This window comes from Hemiscyllium ocellatum, chromosome 7, assembly GCF_020745735.1.
Source record: "Hemiscyllium ocellatum isolate sHemOce1 chromosome 7, sHemOce1.pat.X.cur, whole genome shotgun sequence".
Classification (NCBI taxonomy): domain Eukaryota; kingdom Metazoa; phylum Chordata; class Chondrichthyes; order Orectolobiformes; family Hemiscylliidae; genus Hemiscyllium; species Hemiscyllium ocellatum.
The window spans coordinates 54,829,821-54,854,959 of NC_083407.1; the positions used below are offsets into that span (position 1 = coordinate 54,829,821).

The following is a 25,139-nucleotide window of genomic DNA, read 5'->3' on the forward strand; positions in this document are numbered from 1 at the left end:
CGGACAGCAACTGACAACCGGAAGCGGCAGATTCAAACCACTATAAATGCCAGAGGAATCAGCACAGAAGGGCTTCACAGGAGGCTCCCAAGCACTGAGGAGGTCACCTAGAAAGGGGACGAAACGTTTGCAACAAAAACTCCCAGCTCGGCGAACAGAACCACAACAACGAGCACCCGAACTACAAATCTTCTCACAAACTTTGCTTTTTATAAACTTTAAAGCCTTTTGACTGAGGCATTCTGTTAGCTATAATCAAACCGACCCTAAAACCCTTCAAAGGTCAAGACTTTTCGGAGTCTGTGTCTTTTACAACCTCTTTGGAAAAACAAACCAAGGACAACAGAAACTTGTTAATGGAGCAGCATTGTCACAGAGTGCTGGGGCAAGTCAGTCATGGATGTGACAAGGAGCAGCAACTGCAGCAGTGCTATGAGAAAAAGAGTACGTAAGATGGAGAAACACAGACAGTATGTGTAAGACAAAATAAGCGTGCACGAGAGAGGGACAGACAATGTGCATGAGAGCGCAGGCTGGTGGGCAAGTATGTCCAGGAGAGAGCATGAGATTATGAGAGACAGAGAGTGTATGCGAGAGTACCACGCGTTTGCACATCCCGCATGCACCTGTGAGAGAGAGTGATATGCACACTTGTACGAGTGACTGAATTTGAAAGGGAGAGAGGGAAAAAATAGAGTGTTGCTAAGTAAGTAAGTGGAGTGGGTAGGATGAGCAGCTGCCTTGGAATAATTTTTGTTTTTCTTGTTTACTGTTGTGGAGAACCTCACCTTTCTAAAATTTGCTTAACAATTCTCCGAAAGATTGAAATGCAACATTATGACAGTTATCCATTACATTGTGCACTTATCATTGGAAACGCTTATAAATCTTTCACTGCACATGCATGCTGTTCCAACTGCAAACTGAGCACGACAGTTTAGCTGGTCCACGAAGGTATGAATCTACAAGTAGTTTGCAGCAGTTTCCTGGCTGCTAAAACACAGATAACTAGCTTGGCTAACCACAAGGAGTGCTGGGTACATTGGCCAAATAAAATTCTGAAGTCACAAAACCGAGACATTTGCTGTGCAAATACAGCAGCCAGATGATCATGACACTAGCATAATGTAAAAGGCAACAGTTATCCCATTTAGACTTATCCTCCACAACGCAACCACCAAACAAAGAAGGGCCCAGACAGAAAGGCACTGTATCAATCCAAATGATTGACAATGTGTCAAAGTATTAAAATGGTCTCCCTGATTCACCAAAACTATAGGAAGTTCCAGAAAACCACCCGAAGGTGGTATAGAAATAGGGTTAACCTGCAGATCCCTATATTGAATCTTCTCAAGGCCTTCCGATGAGACCATCACAGTAAGAGGCAGAGATGAGCCAATCATCGAGAGAGAGAGAGAGAGAGAGAGAGAGAAAGAAAGAAAGAGTGACTGCGTAAATCTACAACAGACCTGGGAAGTATTGTAACATTAAGGCTGCCAAATCAGAGTAGAGACAGCATTGTACATATTACTGGTTATTGTAATTTGTTTTCTAATAAATTGAGACTGCTTATATCGGTACCAACTTGTATTCAAAGTGATTTGACCACTTCAGTATTGCAGGACATCTCAACAAATTCATTCACAACATTCTGGTTGGAGCTGTCTAACTTGTTTTCAGGAGGCAGGAGATGAGATGATTCCAATGTATGTCATTCTTACTCTGCTCCTACAGAATAGCAGCAATACCAAACTGCCTGTATCATGTTAACAATCGGGCAGAATGTTGAGTTTAAATAAAGGAGTACTTTACTTTGTCATCTGATATAAACTCGAATGCAAGAAGTGGATTTATGTGACAATGAAGGCTATAAACTATTTATGAGAACATTCGGTGCTGTTCTAATAAAAAGAATCTCAAATGTTCAAGTTATTATTTCCTATACTGAACAATTCAATTAAAATGGACAGCAAAACCTCAAAATTGTATGCACCTGCTATTGAACATACAACTCTAACTGCATTTATAATCCGTAGTAATTACATGCATGGTAAGTACTAATTAAAAACTGGTTTTCAAAATAATGAGCCTCCAGCTCAACAAAAAACAAATTTTCTTCCAAAACATCACCATTACAATTTGAAGATAATTCAAATACAACTACAGGATATTTGAGTTTCCCATTTCCTATTTCAACAGAAATTGGTTTCAGTTTGGATGCTGTTTCAACAAATAAAGTTATTCTAATTTATTGGACTTTACAGTCAGTGTGCTAATTTAAAAGCCACAAAAATAGGCAGGAAGACAAGTGGTGAGGTTGCCACAAACAGTCTGCAAAGAGATACAAACAAGGTATGTGTCAGTGGACAGAAGTCGGATAGAATGTGGGGTAAAAAAAAGAGATTTTTGATTGATGCGGAAAGAACTGAATATTATTTAAATGACGAAAGACAACAGAGGGATTTGGGGGTCCTTGTGCATAAACCACAAAATGTAGCACAAAATATCAGCAAGAAAACAATCGGAATGTTAGTTATTATTCCTAAAGGGAATAGAATATAAAAGTAGGGAGATCTTAATAAATCTATACAAGTTACAGTCAGATCACACCTAGAATAATACGAACAACTTTGATCTTATATTGAAGGGAAGATATACCAATGTTGAAGGCAATCCCTGAGGGTTTTTGAGGTTTGAGGGGATTTTCTTACAAGGAAAGGTTGAGTAGTTGGGCCTGTATCCACTGGAGCTTAGAAGGATGTGAATAGACTGTTAAAACTTAAGGTGTGTGTGTGTGTGTGTGTGTGTGTGTGTATGTGTGTGTGTGTGTGTGTGTGTGTGTGTGTGTGCGCGCGCGCGCGGGGGAAGAGGCGGCATGCTGACAGGTCATTTCTGTGTGGTTGAGTGTAGGACCAGAGGGCATTATCTCAGAGTAAAGGGTCTCCTATTAATGTAGAAAGAATAGAAGCATGCGAAACCAATTAATTAACTAACTTATAAATTAATTAACTCGAACAGGTGGCTGGCAGGCAATGCACTATAGCTATGATGTGGGAGTTGGCTGATGCCATTGTGAGCTGCAATGACCATGCCTGCAACAAGCATTGGTACCTCGGCTCAGAATTGATGAGCTGGACACTGTGACACATTTGGGAAGAGGAGAGTTACCTGGAGGCAGTCACACCCGGTAGATTAAATATCTCAAATTCGATCAGTGGTCAGTGACAGCAGGGTGTGACCGCAAGTGAGGCAGGTAAAGCAATCCTGTATTCAGGAACAGAGGAGCCTCAGCTCTTGACCTTGTCCACCAGGTACAAAGTACTTGCTAAAAACAAGAACTGCGGATGCTTTAAATCTGAAACAAACACAGAATTTGCTGGAAAAGCTCAGCAGGTATCGCAGTATCTGTGAAGAGAAATCGGAATGGCGAAGGGTCACCGGACCCAAAACGTTAACCTTGATTTCTCTTCACAGTTGCTGCCAGACCTGCTGAAATTTTCCAGCAACTTCTATTTTTGTAACCAAGTACTTTCTCCCTGTGTGGATGAGGAACAAGACCATAGGGAGGATGAGCCAGCTGACCACAGCACCATGGTAGAGGAGGCCATTCAAAGGCGGGGATAGTAAAAAGATAAGTGGTAATCATAGGGGATTCTATAATTAGGAGAAGAGATAGCATCCTTTGTAAGCAGGATCGAGGGTCCCACATGGTATGTTGCCTGCCTGGTGCCAGGGTGAGGGACATCCTCTCCAGTATTCCTTTCAAAGAATAAATTCAATTCATTCATTCATATAAGTCGATGGGATGAATTTGTATATGCAGATCAATTCTATTTTGCTCAAAAAATACATAATTTGCAGGCAGTTACTCCATGTAACATTTTGTAAATTTCACTTTGGAAATAGAACCAGTCTGACTCAAGATTGAGATACAGACAGACTCTAACCTCACACCTGCAATGCATTGTCTGAGCTGAGATATCACTTTTTTTTATTATAAAACCTTAAGTTATCTCGAGAATGTGACTTAAAAGTAGTTCTAGGGTTTACATATTAATGAACCGAACCTGCAACTCATTCTAAAAGATGAAAGACTTAACAGCAATCTAGGTTTGTTCAATATATCGAATCAATTACATGACGCTGTAATCTTTTGCTATAAATTCTGTTTCTTATGGTCCTGCTCCACAACTACCTGACAAAGGAGCAGCACTCGGAGCTAGTGCTTCCAAATAAACCTGTTGGAGTATAGCCTGGTGTTGTATGACTTTTAACTTTGTCTACCCCAGTCCAACACCAGTTCCTCCACATCATGGCCCCAGGAAAACTGTCTAATTTTAAAAGAGAAGTCTACTTTGCGCATCAGTCAGCCTGTCTCTGAAAATGCACTGCATTTGCTAATGGAAATTTTTACTTTGTAAAATTCGAATACAGCGTCATCCAGTGCTCTAATTACAATGCAGTCCCAAAAAAGTTCAACTTTCAAAATTCTCTGTTAACAATCAACAAAGCTGTACAAATCTTTGATGAAACGATCAATAGTTTATCTCGTCCAGTCAATTAAACTTTGTACAGTTCATAATGGGATATTTCCTTCCATTAACATAGGAGACAACAGACTCAGGTGTTCAACATGGACGAGCGCTAATGCATTGCAATATATGATAATTAGCAAGAGGTGTCCTTGCCCACGTTTGGTTAGATTAGATTAGATTACTTACAGTGTGGAAACAGGCCCTTCGGCCCAACAAGTCCACACCGACCCGCCGAAGCGCAACCCACCCATACCCCTAACCTAACACTAGGGGCAATTTAGCATGGCCCATTCACCTGACCCGCACATCTTTGGACTGTGGGAGGAAACCGGAGCACCCGGAGGAAACCCACGCAGACACGGGGAGAATGTGCAAACTCCACACAGTCAGTCGCCTGAGGCTGGAATTGAACCCAGGTCCCTGGCGCTGTGAGGCAGCAGTGCTAACCACTGTGCCACCGTGTTGCTCATGGTCTGATGCCATGAGATATCATTGGGTCCAGAGTCAATGTTGAGACTTGGAAGGAGGGTAACTCCATCCCAATAGTATACCGCTGTGCTAATACCTCTGCAGGATCTGCCCAGCAGTGAACAGGACATAACCAGGAATGGTGATGGTGCTATCTGGGACATTGAGGCTAAGGTATAATTCCATTAGTATGATTATGTCAGGCTGTTGTTTGACTAGTTTGTGATACAAAATTGCAAAAACTGTATGAGCCCCCAAACGTTATTAAGGAGGACTCTGCAAGGTGGATAGGGCTGAGTTTGCAAGGATCATTTCCAGTGCCTTAGTTAATGTCAGGTGGTCCATTCCTTTCTTGAGTATTTCTCGTGGTCAATACAATTGCTTGACTTGCTAGCCATTTCAGTAGTTAATAGTCATTAAGGAGGGCACTGGATGATTACAGAGGAACCTCGATTATCCGAATATCAATTAACCAAATTTCAAATTAGCCAAAGAAGATCTCAAGGTCCCGATAAAAACATTATGTCAAAGAGATGTTTCCAACACTGATTACGTCATATGTTTACAATGATTAAAAGTGAATTTGGCTTTCTGAAATGCTGCTGAGAACAGTCCTGGATATTGACTGGAGCCCAGGGACCGTCTCCAAATGACGGACTGACCACCATCTCTCTCCACTCCCCCCCACCACCCCCCTCCCGACCAAACATTTTCCCTGGAATTCTACACAGAGATAGTCTTTCCAACATCGTCCTGTATAGGACAAAGATGGAACTTGTCAAAAAGTTGCGGTAAAATGTTGCACGTGTGGCTGCATGTGTATGTGTGCATGGCTGTGCGCATGAGATTTTGAGACTCAACCCCCCCCCCCCCCCCGCTTCCCTGACCAAGGCAGCAATAATCTTGCTGTTGGTGTCCAGTCAGGCTACCTGGGAAGGGGGGGGGGGCGTGTGTGGTGGACGGGGTTGGGGTGCGCATGGAGCTCGCAAACAGTGTGCTGCTGCCTAGTCTCCTAACAGGGAGCGAACTTAGCATTTGCTCACTGTGTCAATCCCATTGAACTAATGGGGGTGGAGGGTGCAGGAGGCTTCAACAATGCTGCAGGACCCTTACACACAAATATGTATCTACTTAGAAACAAACCCTGAGACAGACAGAGAGAGCAAGTCGGACAGAGTGAGGAAAAAGGAAATTTCAGAGTCCCAAAGGAGAGACATTGAATCAGTTATCCAAATAATCAATTATCGGAACGAAATATTGTCCAAATCGAGATTCCTCTGTATTTGGATAGAAATAGTGTACAAGGGTATGGGGAGAAAGCAGAAGATTAGCACCAGGTAATGAAGGACATTTGAACAGACAGTGCAGGGACGATAAGCTGAATGGCTTCCTTCTGCAATGTAACAATCCTGAGATTCTGGATTGTCACAAAGATGAGATCAAATAAAGACAACAAATTCCTTTTCTGAAAGGACACTAGATAGGCTTTTACAGCAACCGACAATAATTTCATGGTCATCATTAGACTTTTAATGAATTCACCATCGGTCACCAGTGGAACTTACACTTAGATGATCGGAAATTTACCAGGAACACTGGATGACTAGTCCATTGACAAGAGCACCATTTCCTCGTCTCCCACAATATTCAATATTCTAAGAATTATTTTGACAGTTCTTTAATGACTTGGGAATATTTTCAAAGCAACTATTTTCAGTAAGATCCAACTCCAGACTGGATGCATCTATCCAGAAAAAAAATCCAAGCTCAGGAGACACTGCAAGTTTCCATCAATTGTAGATGCCATTTCAATATCCAAAAAATATGACTGGATATCGTCATGGAACCAAGCATTGGTAGTACCTATATGACATACTTCATCTATCATACATCTGGGTTTTAGTCTGCTTTCACCTCATTGTCTTCTCCATTCAATAACAATATTAAACAAATACATGCTATTTGTGGTTTTAGTAATAAGAGCTAGATCCTTGCAAAGCTTGGATGTTAAAATCATACTGGAACCTCCTACTGGTCCCGTCAAAGACAAAAAACCTCTGTGGGAATAGCAATTGAGATGCGGCATTTTCTTTTTTTTTTGCATACAGAGGACATATTGAACAAAGACTAATAACGTATCAAATTGGTTGTCCTCCTGAATTTACACATTTAAAAAAATGCATTTAACAAGGTGATAAGCCATACTCAAAGTCTGACTTGGGCAACAACTATCAAACTAATCAAACCTGTGCAGACTCTGTCGAACACTCCTGTTAATCACATTGTCCTGCTCTATCCCCATTGTCTTCAAGATTCCTTTTGATTATTGCCATTTTGGCTACAGATTCTAGGTTATTATCACTCGGTACGGAAAAAGATCTTCCTCACAAAAGAAACTGAACATATTATCCAGTAATAAATACAGATTTCAAATACTGAATGTATTATGGATCAAAGTAACTGATTTTTTATAATTATGCTTGTATTTTAAACTTAGTTATGAGGTTAACTTCTTCTAAAATATCAATTAAAAAGTAGCTTGCTATCAATTTAATCGCAGAACATAACTTTCTATTAAATGTGACCAGTTTTGGAATTTTGATGGTTTTGAAAGAAAATGTGGTGAGTAGCAAGAGATTCTTTTTTCAAAAATGGCCAGCAAGTCAATATGAAATAGTGAGCTCAATCCAGCAAAGATCAGAAAGCATGCAACTGCAAATTCTTCTGGTGTCAACAAAATAAAATGTTAATGCTTTTGAATTTATGACAGGCAGTGTAAACAGAAAAAAAAACTTCTTTTGCTCTCAGTTCAAAAGAATTTAGGGGCGAGCTCAGAAGCAAGTTTAGCTTCCCTTCAGAACGGTAGTTCATGGAACCAATCACCTCAGTAGAAGAATTCTGTTTGTTAATCATCCCTGCTGGGAGAGTTTAGTTAGAAATCTGCAAGTTATAAGAATTGAGCAAAAGTTAGGTTCTCTGATTTTTGAAAAACTTTAAGACAGCCAACTTGTAAAAGACTACTGAATTATCTCCACATTTCATTGTAAATAAACACTAAACAATTGAGATAAGGATGGAGTTTCTCAGGACTCAAGTCTGTGCAATAGATGGTAAAGAGAACTAGGTTGAATCTTTGTTTGGTTGCAGTGGTAGATCATCCTAATGGTCTTTTATATTTAGTTAGTTTGCTTTGTTCTTTTCTTCTTTGTAATAAACATCTGCGTGTTATTAAGAAAATCTACAGCCTCGTGTGAATAGGTTTAATTGACTAAACATATGATCTATCGAGCCAGTTTCATGCTGAATCCAAAGACATGTAGGTTAGGTGGATTGACCATGCTAAATTGTCCATTGGTGTCCTGGGATGTGCAGGCTAGATGGATTAGCAAAAGAAAATTGGGGTTGGTTTGGGTGGGGTGCTTTTCGTAGGGTTGTTGCAGACCCAATGGGCCAAATGGCCTCTTCTGTTCGGTTAGGATTCTAAGATTTGACTTGTCCAGTACAGTCGGTTCTGCTACTACACGTGTTTCTTCAACGCGAATTGACACGCCAACTTTCCTTACTTGTGTTGGCTATAATGTGGTTGTGGCCCCATTAATTTACTTAGTGCTGCTACTGTGCAATTTTCTTATAATGCAAGATCACACGAGACCAGAACTTTCGGACTATATCAGAACCGACTATATTACTATCAGCTGGGATGACAACTGCATGTACTCACTCCCCAAATACTGAATAAGCAGATGACACTGGCCTGATATTATTGATATTGAACAACTTCTTTTTAATTTCTGCAATATATTTTCGAGGCATCAGCTTCATTTTGGACATCAGTTTTTATCTAGCTTTGAACCAGTATAAAAATTTTCAGTGTGATCTTTCAAAAATTGAAGTCATACTGTAAAATTACGTAATGAGGTTTTGCAGTTTCTCATGTAAAAAGTTTTGGATCTCAGTCTCGAGATCAATTACTCCTCATATATGTGTCTTCCTATTTGGAAGTACATACACCTCCTGAAAACTAATTGATTATTCAGAAAAATTTGAAAGAATTTTGTTTTCCATCCTCTCAGTCAATTAATTCACACATTGAATGAATAAAGCAAAGAGATGCAAAAGGCCAAGGCACAAAGTTTAAGAACAGGGAGGTGATGCTTGAACTGTCTAAAGAGCTGGTTAGGCCACAACTAGAATACTGCATGCTGTTGTAGAATCCATGTTATGCGAGAGGTATGATTGCACTGGGAGAGTGCAAAGGTGATTTATTAGGATGTTTCTGAGCTACAGAATTTTAGATTTGAAGAGAAATTTGGCAGACTGATTGTCAATTTCCTCTGCTCCAAGGGAAACAGAGGACATAATTGAGATGTATAAAATTATTTGGAGCATAGATCGGGTAGACAGGAAGAAACACTTCCCTTTGGAGAAGAAATCAATAACCAGAGACAGTGATTTAAGGTAATAGGCAGAAGGTTTAGACAGGATGCGAGGCAATTCGTTTTCACCCAGAGGATGGTATGAATCTGGAACACACTACCTGTAAGGGTGGCAGAGGCAGAAACCCTCACAACATTTAAAAGGATTTAGATGTGCACCTGCGAAGCAATGGCACATAAAGCTATGGGCAAAGTGTTGGAAAATGACAATTAGAAGAGTTACAAGGTTTTTTTTGACTGGTGTAGATTCGGACCTTCTTCTGTGCTGTAGGCCTCTGCGAACCTATGACGCATAACCATAAATATCTTAATAAAAATGAAAATTGATAAGATGTTTGATCGCAACAATTAAATTCAGATACACCAAATCATATGAAGTTTTTCATGTTTGGCTTTCAAAGAAAAATAGAATAGGCTTATGAAGTCCCTCAAAATGAAGATTTTGACTTATTCAATCATTGAATGCCAATAACCAGAGATCAATAGTATCGTAGAATGTTACGCCACACAATGAGCTCTGGAATCACATGCATGCACCGATGTTGAAATTTACATAAAAGCTGTTCAGAAAATGAAAATTTCAATTGAAAAGATACAGTAGAGTAAAGGTGCAGTTTACCTGTGCTGCAAGTCTCTTCAAAGCTTCTTCCCTTCGTTTTTGTAACGCAGGCATTCTAGGAACACTCTCATTGCTCGGTACGTTGCTACTATGGAAGGGTGAAGACATTTGGGACAGTTGGCTCAATGGAAGTTCCTGGGGTAGGTCCATATCTGTTGACAGTTAAAATAGATTAACAATAATAGTTCATAAAAATGAGAACTTCAACCAACATCCATCGTTCTACCCCCCCCCAAAAAAAGCTTTAAATCAACCACAAAGCAAAATATGTAAAACGATACACATGTCACTGAGAAGAGGTTCCAGATTCTAAACAATTAGCATAGGTATGAAGACATTTGGGCTGAAAGTAAAAAGCTTGGATCTTGCTGGAGTAAATAAAAGCTCAATGAACTATGATTAGCACTGCTGACTCACAGCACCAGGCAATTAGGCTTGACTCTAGCCGCGGGTGACTGTGTGGAGTTTGCAGATTCTCCCCATGTCAGCGTGGGTTTCCTCCCACAATCCAAAGGTGCGCAGGTTAGGTGGATTAGCATGCCCAATTGTCATGTAGTGTCCAGGAATGTGGCAGGTTAACCTTGGTAAATGCAGGATTATGGGGCTACGATGGGATGCTCTTCAGAGAGTCGGTGCAGACTCTGAGCTGAATGCCCTCCTTTCTGCACTGTATGCTATTCAAAGCTGCATTCTGTACTGTTACTAACATGCAAATCAGCTGCAAGATCAAGGATCTAAAACACAAAATGCAAGTTATTAACCTCTAGAATTTATGTATTAACTAAATGACAGAATGCAAGCAATTAGCTTTTGTTATTTTTAAGAACTTGCTGGATTTGCATATCAATTTGCCAATTAAACTTACCACCCAAATTTAAGCCTGGTACTTCAAGGAGGAAGAGATGAACCTGGTCAAATTAAACCAACCTCAGAGATGGGGAAACAATTGGAAGCAATTCTGATGCCAGAATTGATCTGCACTTCAAGAGGCAAGGATTAATAAAGAACAGTCAGCATGCTTTTGTTAAGGGGAAGTCATCTCTGGTCAACTTGTTTGAATTTTTTGAAGGGGCACCCAGGTGTGTAAATAAGGTCAATGCCTTCAATGCAGTCTGCTCAGATTCTAGCATGGCTTTTGATAAGGTCCCCATGGGAGACAGATAGCAGGCTAAGAGGCCATGAAATCCAAAGAAATTTGGCAAAATGGATTCATAATTGGTTGTGTGGCAGGAAGCAGAGGTTGATAGATGAGTATTTTTGTGACTAGAAAGGTGTTCAAATAAGTTCCACAAAGAATAGTGCTGGGGCACTTGCTGTTTGTCATACACATGAATGATTTAGACTTGAACATACAGAGAGTTTATCAGAAGGTTTGCGGATGATGCTAAAATTGGTGGTGTACTTCGTAGGGAGGAAGATAATCTTAGTTTAAAGGACGATTAAATGGGCTGGGCAGAAGGGTTGATCAATGGTAAATGGAATTCAATCTCGATAAATGTATGATGATACAATTGTGCAGGATGAACATGGCAAGTAGGTAGGACGATGGGAAGCATTATGGGCCAGAGGGACCTTGGCATGCACGTCAAAGGTATCAAGACAGACGGATAAAGCAGTTAGGGGAGCATATGGGACATTTGTTTTTATTAGCTGAGGCATACTGTATAACAGCAGGAAGGTTATGCTGAATCTGCATAAAACATTTGTTCGACTACAGTTAGAGTACTTGAGTGCAGTTCTAGAATCCATATTACTGGATGGACGTACTGGCAGTGAAGACGGTATACAGGAGATTTACCAGGATGTTGTCTAGCTGTTGAATTTCAGTTATGAACAAAGATTGGACAGACCGAGGCTTACAGCAAAGCAAAGTGAAAGGGGACATGATGGAGCGGTGTGAAATTATGACGGCCTTAGGTAGGCTATACATGCAAACGCATCATCCCTTGATGGAGGGGAAAATAACCTAGGGCATACATTTAAGGAAAGGCACAGGAGGTTAAGAGGTGATTTGAGGAAAAAAGTTTTAACCCAGAGGGTGGTGGTAAACTGGAAGTGACTGTCTGTAGTGGCGGTGGAGGCAGAAACCCTGTTATAACTTTTAAGAGGTATTCAGTTGTAGACTTGCAATGCCAAAGCAAACAAGGTTATGGGCCAAGCACTGGAAAAATGGAATTAGAATAATTAGTTAGTTGTTTTTCACTTGTGCAGACTCAATGGGCTGAAGGACCCTTTTCAAGTCTAGTAGTCAAGGCTGGTGATCAGCTGAAGAGTCATCAGCCTCAAAACATTAACCCTGCTTTCTTCCTGTAGATGCTGCCAGATCTACTGAGCTTCTTCAGCAAGTTGTATTTTTCATTCAGCTTTTCTAGGCCTTCATCCTTCACTGTTCTTAAATGTGATGGTTGAGCAGATTTTTTTTAAATCAACCCAATTGAGCATGTTCTGACAAATCTCTAGAGCAGTTGAGACTCTAACCCAGACCTTCTCGCCAAGAGACAGGGACACTATCACTATACCACAGCACAACAACTAAATTATTCTCCATCAAACTTCAGACATTATGATGTATCTCCACAGCAGCTGCGAAATGACTGCTTTCACTATAACTTTCTCTCCAGTGACATTGTGGGTCAAATTACAACTAATGGACTATTCATAAGTAGTTCACCAACGCTTTCTCAATTACAATCAGGGATGGGTAATAATTGCTGGCCCAGCCAGCAACACCCACACCCTGTGAATGAATATCATTATTTTATATGCTGTTGCAATTGTTTTGGAAGTTTGAAAAAGTCAAAACAACAGCACTTTTAAAAGGGAGAAAGACAGACGAAGGCAGCAAGCACATGGTCTGTAAGGGAGAGAGAGAACGAAACCCACACTGCTAACTGACCCAGCAGTGAATCTGCGCAGTTACTGCCTTTGCTGTTTGAATTCGTATCGCTGGACATCAGGAATGTGTCGAGGAAAAATTAAATAGCGAAATTCACAACTGATCTTGGAAGAACCTGTTTGGGAGGGTTCACAGCACAGCAACAGATAAGTAAATAGTTTTAAGTACAGTCTTGCTGTAAATCTACAATAGTGAGTAGAGTGGGTTCTTTCTTGATTATATGTTTTTATTGGGATCTGTCTCATGGATTAAATTTTAAAAACATAAGCCATAAGTATTAAGTTAGCCGGGAGCAGTGTTTTGTAGGGCAATAAGACGGTGCTATTTTCTGGGTCTGTGGATTGGAAGAAACAAAATGGCCTTTTGTAGAGTGGTGTGCTCTTCTTGTCAGATGTAGGAGTTTTGGGAGAGGTTAAGGGTTAGTGAGGATTATATTTGCAATAAATGTCGTTGATTGTGAATCCTGCCACATCAAATGGATCGTTTGGGGCAATAGTTAGAGGCAATGATGAATTTACAACATCTGGGGGTGCGATCGATGGCAATTATAGGAAGGGAGAAAAGCCGCAGATATACTTAGATAGATGGGTTAACTCCAACAATTGTAGGAGAGATAGGCAGGTAGTACAGGAGTCTTCTGTGGTTAATCCCCTTTTCAAACAGGTATCTGTTCTGGAAAATGTAGTCATAATTTGGAGAAGCTGGTGTTGGACTAGGGTGTACAAAGTTAAAAATCACAACACCAGGTTATAGCCCAACAGGTTTATTTGGCACCAATAGCTTTCGGAGCACTGCTCCTTTATCAGGTGGTTGTAGAGAATAAGATTGTAAGACACAGAATTTATAGCAAAAGTTTACAGTGTGATGTAACTGAAATTACATGTTGAAAAAGACCTGGATCGTTTGTTAAGTCTCTCGCCTTTTAGAATGACCATGTTGGTTTCAGTTCTTTCATACGTAAATCGCAAAACTTTTTATTTTAAAAGTTACGTTCTCATGAACTTTAACAATTGGTGTCATGTCAACCCAGATAACGTGTTGAAGATGTGAGTTCTCCTGTGTGAGGCTGTCTGTGCCACAATGGTCAGACTGATTTTTATCTAAAAAACGGATTTACAGAACTTTACATGGATTCATGCAGTTTTTGAGCATTGTAATTCTGCAAGTACAAATTCACCCCACAAACTTGTGTGTGTGTGTTTTTGTTGAGAGTGGAGATGGGGTGGTATGAGTGTCTGATGAGAAAGGGTTCACAAAAGATTTACAAGGCTATTGCCAGGTTGGAGAATTTGAGCTACAGGGAGAGGTTGAATAGACAAAGTCTCTTCCTTGGGGTGGGAGAGTCCAGAGCTACAGGGCATAGGTTTAGGGTGAAAGGGGAAAGATATAAAAGAGACCTGAGGGGCAACTTTTCCACGCAAAGAGTGGTACGTGTATGGAATGAGCTGTCAAAGGAAGTGGTGGAGGCTAGTACGATTGCAACTAGCTAAAAAGGCATCTGGATGGGTATATGAATCCGAAAGGTTTTGAGGGTTATGGGCCGGGTGCTGGCAGGCGGGACTAGATTGCATTGGGATATCTGGTTGGCCTGCACGAGTTGGACCGAAGGGTCGGTTTCTGTGCTGTATATCTCTATGACTATGACTGAATGAAATTAATATATAAAAAAACTACTGTGAAATTAAAATTATTGCTAATAAGGTTCTTTGAAATCTAATTTATTAGATTACTTATAGTGTGGAAACAGGTCCTAGCCCAACAGGTCCACACTGACCCTCCAAAGAGCAACCCACCCAGACTTATTCCCCTACATTTACCACTTCACCTAATACTACGGGCAAATTTGGCATGGCCAATTCACCTAACCTGCACATTTTTGGATTGTGGGAGGAAACCGGAGCACCTGGAGGAAACCCACGCAGACACAGGGAGAATGTGCAAACTCCACACAGACAGTTGCCTGAGGCAGGAATTGAACCCAGGTCTCTGGCGCTGTGAGGCAGCAATGCCACACATTAGAGGTCAAATATTAATGCACAGAAATATGCACATCAAATGTATACACACCTAACAACCATAACACTGAAGACTGAAAGAAACAAAACATTGGAAATCATCATGAAGTCAGGCAAACCACTAAGAAAGCAAATTAATATTTCAAGTTGATGCCCTTTCATCAGAACTGGAAAACACTAAAAGTGTAACACATTTTAAACAAGTATAGACCTGGAAAGAAGTGGCCAAGAGTGGAAGAGATGAGCGGTATGCACAAAAGGGAAAGCCTGTGCTGGAATGGAAGCAAATAAATAACAAAAGGGATGGTGGCATAGGTCATAAGGGAGAGCAATTAGACAATGAAAAAGATGGACCTCGAGGAGCTGCAATTGGCAATAACAAAATAATGACCTGCAGCTGCTGTCTTAAAAAGTAAATTTGAGAAGCAACTAAATTTTGAAATTGCAGAACTCATTCTGGGTACCAAAGATTACAAAATACATAAATTAGGAATTCCAACATTTTCTCTCCATATGTCAAATTTCTGGCAATCACTTCATACTGATATCACAATGTGGAGGAGCTGGTGTTGGTCTGGGATGGACAAAGTTAAAAATCATACAACACCAGCTTATAATACAACAGGTTTATTTGGAAGCACTCGCTTTCAGAGCACTGCTCCTTTATCAAGTATTGCATCAGCTACTTGAAGGAGCAGTGCTTTGAAAGCTACTGGTAACACATTGTTTACCTTCAAACAAAGAATGCATTTCAGTTCTGTACAATGATAAATTTTGATTCAATGGCCTGAAACAAATCCCCTTTGGGATCTTCCTGGGTTGAGTTCCATACTTCACATATTGCAGACAAGAAACTTACTCTTTGAGATTACACCGGAACAATTTGATGCAATTTGTCTCATCCGACCTCCATGACAGCTCAGCGCCACCAGTCTTGAAATTATGGCTGTTTTCCCAAAACCAACATTTCCAATAATTACTGCTCCTTTATTCTCTGGAGTTTCTCCATTGTGTAAGTTCTCATCTATCTTCTGGAACAGCCAATCCCGACCAATAAATATTGAATCTGTAGTAATGCTTGGCACCTCAAACAATAATGGTTTTAATATAATATCAGCTGGCTTGTATGGAGAAAATCGCACTAAATAAAATTAAGAAAAGAGACTGGATTAATTTTCACTGATGTCTCAAAAATATGCTCATAATAGTACTATAATTTTGTTATTCAAGTACATTTTACACTTAGGTGAACAAGAACAAATTTAAAACTTTTGCCCAATGAAAAACAAGTCTTAACTATATGCATCTGAAAATTTGAAGCAAAATCAAGCCAAAAACACTAGGTTACTCAAGAGACCACAAATAGTATAGTTAATTACAGTTTGTATAATTTGAATGTTATGTTTTGAACAGAAAACCAATTTAGTATTTTGTGTGTTACCACAACACATATCTAATACATTAAATTTAATTGAAGACTGCATTTGTACAATGTCACAGTAATATATGCCATCAGGCAGATTTCAAAGAAATAGTAATTCTGATAATACCAACAGTTGCATTGAATTTAAAATGTAGTACCTAAACAGAATTATTCAAACCTTTTCTGTTAAAATATGTTATATATTTATTACAATATATCAAGTTCAGATAAACAAACATTCCACTTCCGTCAAGGATGTCTGCCACTCCTGCCAGCAAAAAAAAAGATGCCTACGATAATCCAAAGTTCTGTACTAATAACTCCAGATCAGCCATTTATGCAAAGTTGTTATATACCTGTCAACCAGAGCAGAACTAGGTCATGCTGGAGTGCAAACTTTCAGTGCTCTGGGTAAGTCATTTTACAAAAATATCTCTCTAGAAGATGATATTCAAACCATCAAATATGGATAAACCTATGAGAAACTTAGAAGATTTGTCAATTGGAGAAAAATGAAGTTGAAAAAGCAAGAGGAAAATCATTGTTCAAAGTGAAAAACTGGCATGGGTGAGGAGTGGGAGTTTCCACCATTGAGACTGTCAACCATTCTGAAGAAAAGAAATTCAACAACTTGGAACAATTTGGCAAGCAAGCATTTTCTCCAGCAAGGAAGATGATGAGAATGGTTGCCAATCCCAAGATCCAAAATTCTCTGCTAACATGTTTCAAGGTAACTCAAGTAAAGAACATTCCAGTCTGTGGTCCTGCAAGAAACGGAAGTTACCCTGAAGGCTGGACTACAACAAGTTCATCTGCATCAAAGGACGGACTGAATCATAAGGCATGGTAACGTATTTCATGCAGTAGGAGTGTAACAATAAAGGCAAAATGGTCTTGCCATGTCCTGAATGAGTAATCACCAAGACATTTTTAACATAGATAAAATCTTTTAACAGGTCACTCTCTGATGTTTAAAGATAAAACATGAAACAACAAAGAAAATACAGTACCCTGTGAAAGCAAATGTTAGACACTATCCACACAACGGGAGGTTAAAAAAAGTCCCAAATTCTTTGAAGTTGAAACATTAACTTGTGTTTCTTTCTTTTCAGATGTTCCCAGACCTGCTCAGTTTCTCCAGCATTTTCAATTCAGATTTCCAAGTTTTCTTTTCATTCACTTGTGGAATGTGGACATTGCGGGCTGGTCAACATTTATTGCATGTACCTCATTGCCCTTGAGAAGTTGACGGTGAGTTGTCTTCTTGAACCACTACAGACTATGTGCTTTAAGTAGACCCACAATTCTACTAGAGAGGAAATTCCAGGATTTTGAAACAGCAACAGTCAAGGAATGGTATATTCCAAGTCAGGATGATGAATGGCTTGCAAAGGAACTTTAAGGCGGTGGTGTTCCTATGTAGCTGCTGCCCTTTTCCTACCCAATATAAATGGCCGTGGATTTGGAAGGTGCTATGTCAGGATCTTTGGATGATTTTCTGCAATGTGGCTTGTAAATAGTACACACTGCTCCTGACACTGGTGGTGAAGGTAGTGCATGTGGTACCAATCAAGTGGGTGACGTTTTCCTGGATGGTGTCATACTTCCCGAGGCTTGTTGGACATGCATCCATCTAGACAAACAGGCAGTATTCAATCACGCTCCTGACTACTACTCAATTGGACCAACTCTATCAATACTTTGGTTACAAATGCAGGTTAGAGGCTAGGAATCCTGCAACAAATAACTCACCTCCTAACTTCCCAAAACCTATCCAGCATCTAAAAGTCAAGAGCCAGGGCCATTATGGAACACTCCCCACTTGCTTGGTTAAGTGCAACTCCAACATTCAAGCTTGATATCATCCAGGACAAAGCAGCCTGCTTGATTAACACCACATCCAGAGAAACACCTACAACCAATGCATAGTAACAGCAGTATGTACCATCTACAAAATGTTCTGTAAAAATTCACCCAACTTGGTATTAGAGTTTTACTTTACTATTAGAGTCACAATCATAGAATTCCCTCCCTCACAGCTCTGTGGGGAACAGCATTTCAAGGAAACAGCTCACCATCACTTTCTCCAGGTCATGATGTGGAGATGCCAATGTTGGACAGTGATGGACAAAGTCAGAACTCCCACAGCACCTGGTTACAGTCTGCTGCACCTTCATGAGATGAAATGACCTAATGAAAGAGCAGTGCTCCAAAAGTTATGAATTCAAATAAACCTGTTGGGACTATAACCTGTGTTATGCAACTTCTGACTCTGTCCAGGTCAATTAGGGATGGATAATAAATGCTGGCATATCTAGAGACACTCACAAGCAATGAACAAATGAAAAAAATGAGTTCAGCAAAGAAATTAATTTGCCTTACCATTGCGCAAAGCCAACTGTTGCATCTCACTTTTAATTAAGTGTGAACTGGGTGCCAATGAATCTAATCTTAAAAGGTAGGCCTCAAAAAAAATGCTGGCCTAGCCAGGGATATCTGCATCACATGAACTAAAAGAAATAAATAAGGCAGCAAAGCTCAAGTAATGTATAGTTTACGGAGGGCTCCCTCTATTTTGTATAGGGGGATAGCAAGTATTGGTTGTATCTGTTCCAGCTCCCTTTTACCTTCAGGGAAAAGGAAGAAAATCTTGCTCCAATTGAATAGGACTTTTATGTGGCCATATACTCCATATTAAGGTGTGATATGCACTGTGGAAGTAGTTCAAAAAAAAGTTTAATTTATTTGATTGCTGGAATGAACTGATCATCTTACAAGGAAAGTTTCAGCTGCTTAGCCCTTTAGCCATTGAAGATTAGAAAAATGAGACGTGATTTTATTCAAACAGAGGATTCTGTGGGGTTTGACAAGAGTGGATGCTGGACAATGTTTCACTTTGTGGAGGACTCGGAACTAGAAAGCAAAACTTCAGAATTAGAAGTCACCTTATTTAATGTGGAGATAAGGTAATTTATTCTCTCAGAGATCTTTAAAGTTCTTTCCCTAGAGAGTTTACAAAGACTGTCACTGAATATATTCCAAACAGAGTCCAATTTTTGAACTATACAACATTTAAGAGTCATGGGGGATAGGCAGGAATGTGGAAAGGAGGCCTAGATCAGATCAGCCATGACTTCATTGGAGAGAGGTGTAGTGCTTACATTTTATGTTCCTCTTGTAGAAGTTAATAATACAGTAGGCAAACCTATCTAAATTAATTGGCTATCAATCCCAACATATTGTAATGTCACACATACAGGGTGATAACTTAAATTTGAAAATGGTTAAGAAACCCAGGTAAATATTGATGCTTTTAGAAAACAAACTCCCTGGAGGAAAGACAGGTATTAAATCCATTTGTACATTTAGCTACGTGAACAGTGTCATAGAGAAAGTAATCTTATAAAGAGCAAAATTACAGCACTGTGATCATGCACATAGTAATCAACAATTTTCATTTACACAACTATATTTGTGTAAATCCACATTTTCAATATTACAACTTCCTTTTCGCTTTTCTAGTTGTTTTGTCTTTCCCCAATTTTACTTTTACTCTTAGGGGGAACCATGGTGCAAAACTGAATAGAAAAGTATGGCTGAGTATCAGGGAGACATTTTGTCAAAGTTTCTCTTGCACTCATTAGGACAGATGGAATACCACTAGATGTAAGAACATAGGAACAGAAGTGTATAGAAGTGATTCCTAACTTCTCTGCTAAATGGTCTGACCCTAAATCTTTAGGCTATCCCCCATACAGGTGGACTGTTCGGACTCACAGTATGGTTCACTGATGCTTGCTCGAAGCGAGGTACTATATATCTATTCATACATAGAGCCCTGTCTCTGCAATCAGCAAGATCATATTTAGGAAATGTGGCGTTTCCAGCAAAACAAAAGCATGAAAGACAATGGTTCCCTTATTCCCATGGTAATACCTTGACCTGGCCATTCTGAATTTAAATAACTGCTCCCTGGTAAATTATCCATGGTAACATGTCAACCAATTGTCACAAAGCTTGTCCTTTTTTTAAAAAAAAGCTGTTCCTTGGCTTAAGGATACTCTGTCCTTGGGAGGTTTCAGAGGGGAAATAAACCAGGCCGGGGTCCAATTAGTCTGGTTTGGTAGAGATTAAAGGGTATTGAAAGGCCTTTTTGTTTATATGTGAACAGATGAGACTTCAGGCTAAAATGATCATGTTTTATTAGTGATTTATATAATGAAAGGGGCGTAGGTCAGCTCTCTAGCTGAGCTGAGCCATTTAGTTCAGTCCAGAATTGGTTGGGAGATCAGCAATGAGCTGTGTGAAAACTCTCAATTCTGCTCTTCTAACTTCAACCTGTAAGCATCTGACCCTTCTTTGTACTATGTTTTAAAGGGGGTTTGTTTATTGGGACTGTAATCTTTATTCTGTTCTTAGTGTTTCATTGTGTAATTTTGTGAATAAATTTTGTCTGTTCTAAACCTGGAAGTCAACCTCACCAACTTAATGCAGGCAATTTTCACTGTGAGCTTATTGGAACAAACTGCAAAGTTATGGTCGGGGCTGCCTGTTTAAGAATATTGAGTGTATTCTGGCCTAGTCCATAACACAATTAGAATCAGCTCGTCAACCAATAAGCAGCCTCTCCTTATGCAGATTAAATTATTGCTCACTTTGAAATTTGGCATTCTTGGGTGTGCTCTAACAAGTGGAGGATGAAAAGCTTTGACAGGACCTTTTTTTCAGTAATACAGAAGTCTGTATGACGAATCAACTATTTCAGGGACAAAAAGTTCAACATAAAGTGATTTCATGACCATCATTCCTTGTTTGTACACAAATTAATTGTTGTCAACAAGTCAGTCTCCTCATGCTGTTTATTTTCAAAATGGAAAAATAAAGTAAATTCTATAACTATCACTTTCTAACTTTCATTTTCCCAAAAACTGATGCAAGACACTTAAGACGAGAGCTGATTATTCAATTTTAAGTTTACCTAAAATTCTGTTCCTTTGAAACTAAATATATTTCAACAGATTGTTTTTGGAATAACCAAGTAATAAGTCATGGACATCACTAAAAATGCTTGAAGTTACTGCCAACTTCAGAGAAATACAAGTTTGAAAAGAAAAATGGAGTCAAGAGCTGGTGGCATAGTGGGAATGTTACTGGATCAGAAATTTAGAACACCAGAACGTGTTCCAATATGGCAGATGGTGAAATTTGAAATCAATAAATTCTGGAATAAATGGCAAAGTCACATCTAATGTCCTTTACCCTGTTCAGGCCTACATGCAACTCCAAACCCATCACAAAGTTACTGATGGAATCAGAGGTGGGCAGTGACGCCCATATGTTGAGTGAATTTTACAAACTGATAATTTTTCCTTCTGAAATGTTAATTACCTATTCACTGTCATCAATATTTAATTACAGCTGGATACAATCAATTTAAAGAATATTATAATGAACGGCGGATGTTAGGATTGCATTTGCTAGGCTCTGCGTTGCAACACCGACCCGACAGAACCAGAACCCATCCCAAACACTTTACCGTGAGTAAAAACAAAGTAAAGGAGCTAGAAACCTGAAAATTCTACTTACCTTTGTCCCTGCAGCTGGAGAATGCCGAAGAAAGGAGGAAGCTCGCCCGTGGCTGGGGTTGGGGCCCAGCCCTCTTCAGCAGCAGGCTTGCTTACTCACCAGGCCCTGGTTGAAGAACTGGCCAAAACTCAAGGTACTGGGGAAGCAGATCCAGGAAAAAAATTGAAGAGAAGCTGACTCCTGTATCTGCTATGCTGCAAGACCTGAGGAAAAGGACCAATGAGCTCAAGCGCCGGGCTGCAGGGGTGGGGTCAGAGACTGACTCCTCCAAGAGCTGGATTGAAGCCCGGGAAACACAGGCCCAGGATCTGTTGGAACTGGTAGATAACCTCGAAAACAGGGATAGAAGTAAGAAACTGCTCGTTGTTGAGCGGCAGTGGAATTCTTTGAGAAGTGGTATCCGGACCTCCTTGACTAAGAAGGGAGGGATAACAATTGGAAGAGCCCACCAGATCACAGCACAAAAAACAGTTGCAGATCAGCACCCACATTCGGTCCTGGTAAGGTACCATCATTATAAAGACAAGCAGAGGGCCATGGAAGCCTCTGGAGCCTAGGGGAGGGACCAGAGGGCATGGGTATGTGGCAGCTCCAGGGTCATGTTTTTCAAGACTTCTCCTCGGCAGTGCTCTGGAAAACGAAGTCCTACGATGGTGTCAAGAGAAGATTGAGAGAGCTTCTTTAAGATATCTTTAAGTGGTGCTCTGGATCAATCATAACAGATCCATACATTTGTTCGACTTGTCAGAAAAGCAAAGAAAGGAGTCTCCTTTCTGGTAATAAGTTGCCTGAAATGATGTCTGGGATGGATAGAATATTTATCTTTAACATCTAAGTTAAGGGATGGGTGACATATTTATTTTTAGTTTAGTTGTCTATAGTACTAACCTTGCTCTTGGGTGTTTTTTCTTTCCTCTACCACGTGGTCAGTGTACGTGGTGCAACCCTAGCTGTTGGGAGTTCAGAGGGCGGTTGGGAATGGTTAGTAGGATTGTAAGATGTATAGCTACCCCCTTTGAATGGGGGGTAAATTCCTTCAATCAGTGCCTTTGGCAATTTTTCTTTGTTTTTCTGTTTTTGCTGTACATAGTTTTTCAAAGTTTTGTAGATTTGTTGGCTGTAGTTATTTTCGTCTGTGTAGCTTTTGGGTTTTATGGAGTCTTTTGCATTAAAACTGTGATCTGCAGCTCAGGTTCTTCTTCTCTGGAGTCTAGATGGTGCTGTGGAAGGTTATGGCTCAGGATGTGTTTAAGTGGTACACTTGGAATATTAAGGGGAATCATTCACCGATCAAGAGGGGTGCCTTGTGGGCGGCACGGTGGCACAGTGGTTAGCACTGCTGCCTCACAGCACCTGAGACCCGGGTTCAATTCCCGACTCAGGCGACTGACTGTGTGGAGTTTGCACGTTCTCCCCGTGTCTGCGTGGGTTTCCTCCGGGTGCTCCGGTTTCCTCCCACAGTCACAAAGATGTGCAGGTCAGGTGAATTGGCCATGCTAAATTGCCCGTAGTGTTAGGTAAGGGGTAAATGCAGGGATATGGGTGGGTTGCGCTTCGGCGGGTCGGTGTGGACTTGTTGGGCCGAAGGACCTGTTTCCACACTGTAAGTAATCTAATCTAAAAAAAAGAGGAAGAAGAAACTTTCCAGCCTTAAAAGGGAGAGTGTGGATGTTGCTTTATTACAAGCAGCACATTTGGATGGCAGAGAGCGTTTGAAGCTGCAGCAGAATGGATACGACCAGGTTTATTTTACATCTTTCAATACGAGTAATACAGGAGTGACCATTTTAGTTAGAAAGGATCTCCCATTTAAGTTATTACAGTGCATTTGTAATCCTTAAAGTGTTGATGCATGGGGAAGAATAGAGGATCGTAAATGTTTACTGTCAACCCAGCCCACCCCCTTAAATTCTTCACAGATGCACTTGCTAGACTGGTTAACCTGGCATCTCAACATACCATTGCAGAAGGGGATTTAAATTGTCTCACAGGACCCCAAGGCGCACAGATTGCCCAAAAGCCCGCCGATACCTTCTTTGTGATCTAAACAATTAAGGAATGGGTGTGCTGAACTGGAATTGGTAGATGTTTGGAGGCACTTTCACCATACTGGCAGGGGCTTCACATTCTTTTCGAACCCACATAAATGTCATTTCAGGATTGATCTTTTTCTGACCCCTCCAGCATATCCGGGCTCGGTGGCGTCATATACAATTGACAATATCATTATTTCCAATCACGCCCCAGTGTATTTAATGGCTAAGAGTAAGGATACGATGGCAAGCTCGAGGCACTGGCGACTGGACCCCTTTATCCTCAAGGATAGCAAGTTTATTGAATTATTTTCTACTGAGTTCAGGGCTTTATTATATATTCAGGCTCAGCCAGTAGCCCAACCATTTTTTGGGAAACAGGTAAAGCCTCTGCTGGGGGGGTGGTTGATTATTTCCTATTCAGCCAGTTAGAAGCAAAAGACTTGTGAGCAGCAACGCTTGCTCAAGACAAGTCTAAAAGTAGCTGAAAAGGCATACTTTGACAGGCCCTCACTCGTTAAATTGCAGAGGATCACAGCGCTTCGGTACATGCTGAATTCCATGCTCACACATACAGCCAAGAGGGAGTTTACATTTGCAAGTCAAAGGCTGTTTGAGCATGGGGATAAGCTGGGCAAGTACTTAGCATACCTTGCTAGGAAAAGGAGTGCCAGGGATGAGCAACTCTAGATTTAAACTATGGGCAGCTAGGGATGTGTCTTGCCTGGGTGGTTTATTCAAAGGGGGCATATTGATGTCTTTTGACCAGTTGGCTCCGAAATATGAATTGCCCAGTAGGTACCTCTTTCGTTTCTTTCAAATTAGAAACTTCATTCAAAAAAAAAGACCACATTTCTAACTGATCCTTGTAGATCCAACATGAAGAAGAGAGTGCTAAGTGCTGAGGGTACATTATTTGTGAGCAGCACTTATCACCTATTGGGAGAGTGTCCCTTGAATGAGACCGAATGGCTCTATAAGGATTGGGTGAGGGAGTTGGACGTTGAGACCTCTTCTGACATATGGGAGGATATCTGTGAAAATGCAAGAACAATCTTGATTTGCAACAGGATCCACACCTTATAAGTGAAGATTTTCCACAGGGTCCATCTGGCCCCACAAAGCCTC

General features: G+C 40.4%; 1 protein-coding gene across 4 annotated transcripts in view; it reads right to left on the reverse strand.

The window, feature by feature from the left end:
* LOC132817089 (protein TANC1-like) overlaps positions 1–25,139 on the reverse strand; it is a 250,421-nt gene that overhangs the window by 89,490 nt on the left and 135,792 nt on the right. For all 4 annotated transcript variants that reach the window (XM_060827218.1, XM_060827216.1, XM_060827215.1 and 1 more), the window contains 2 exons: positions 15,829–16,110; positions 10,059–10,210 (listed from right to left, as the gene is read on the reverse strand). In XM_060827218.1, coding sequence (XP_060683201.1) covers positions 10,059–10,210; positions 15,829–16,110 — 434 coding nt within the window. The remainder of the gene's footprint in view (positions 1–10,058; positions 10,211–15,828; positions 16,111–25,139) is intronic.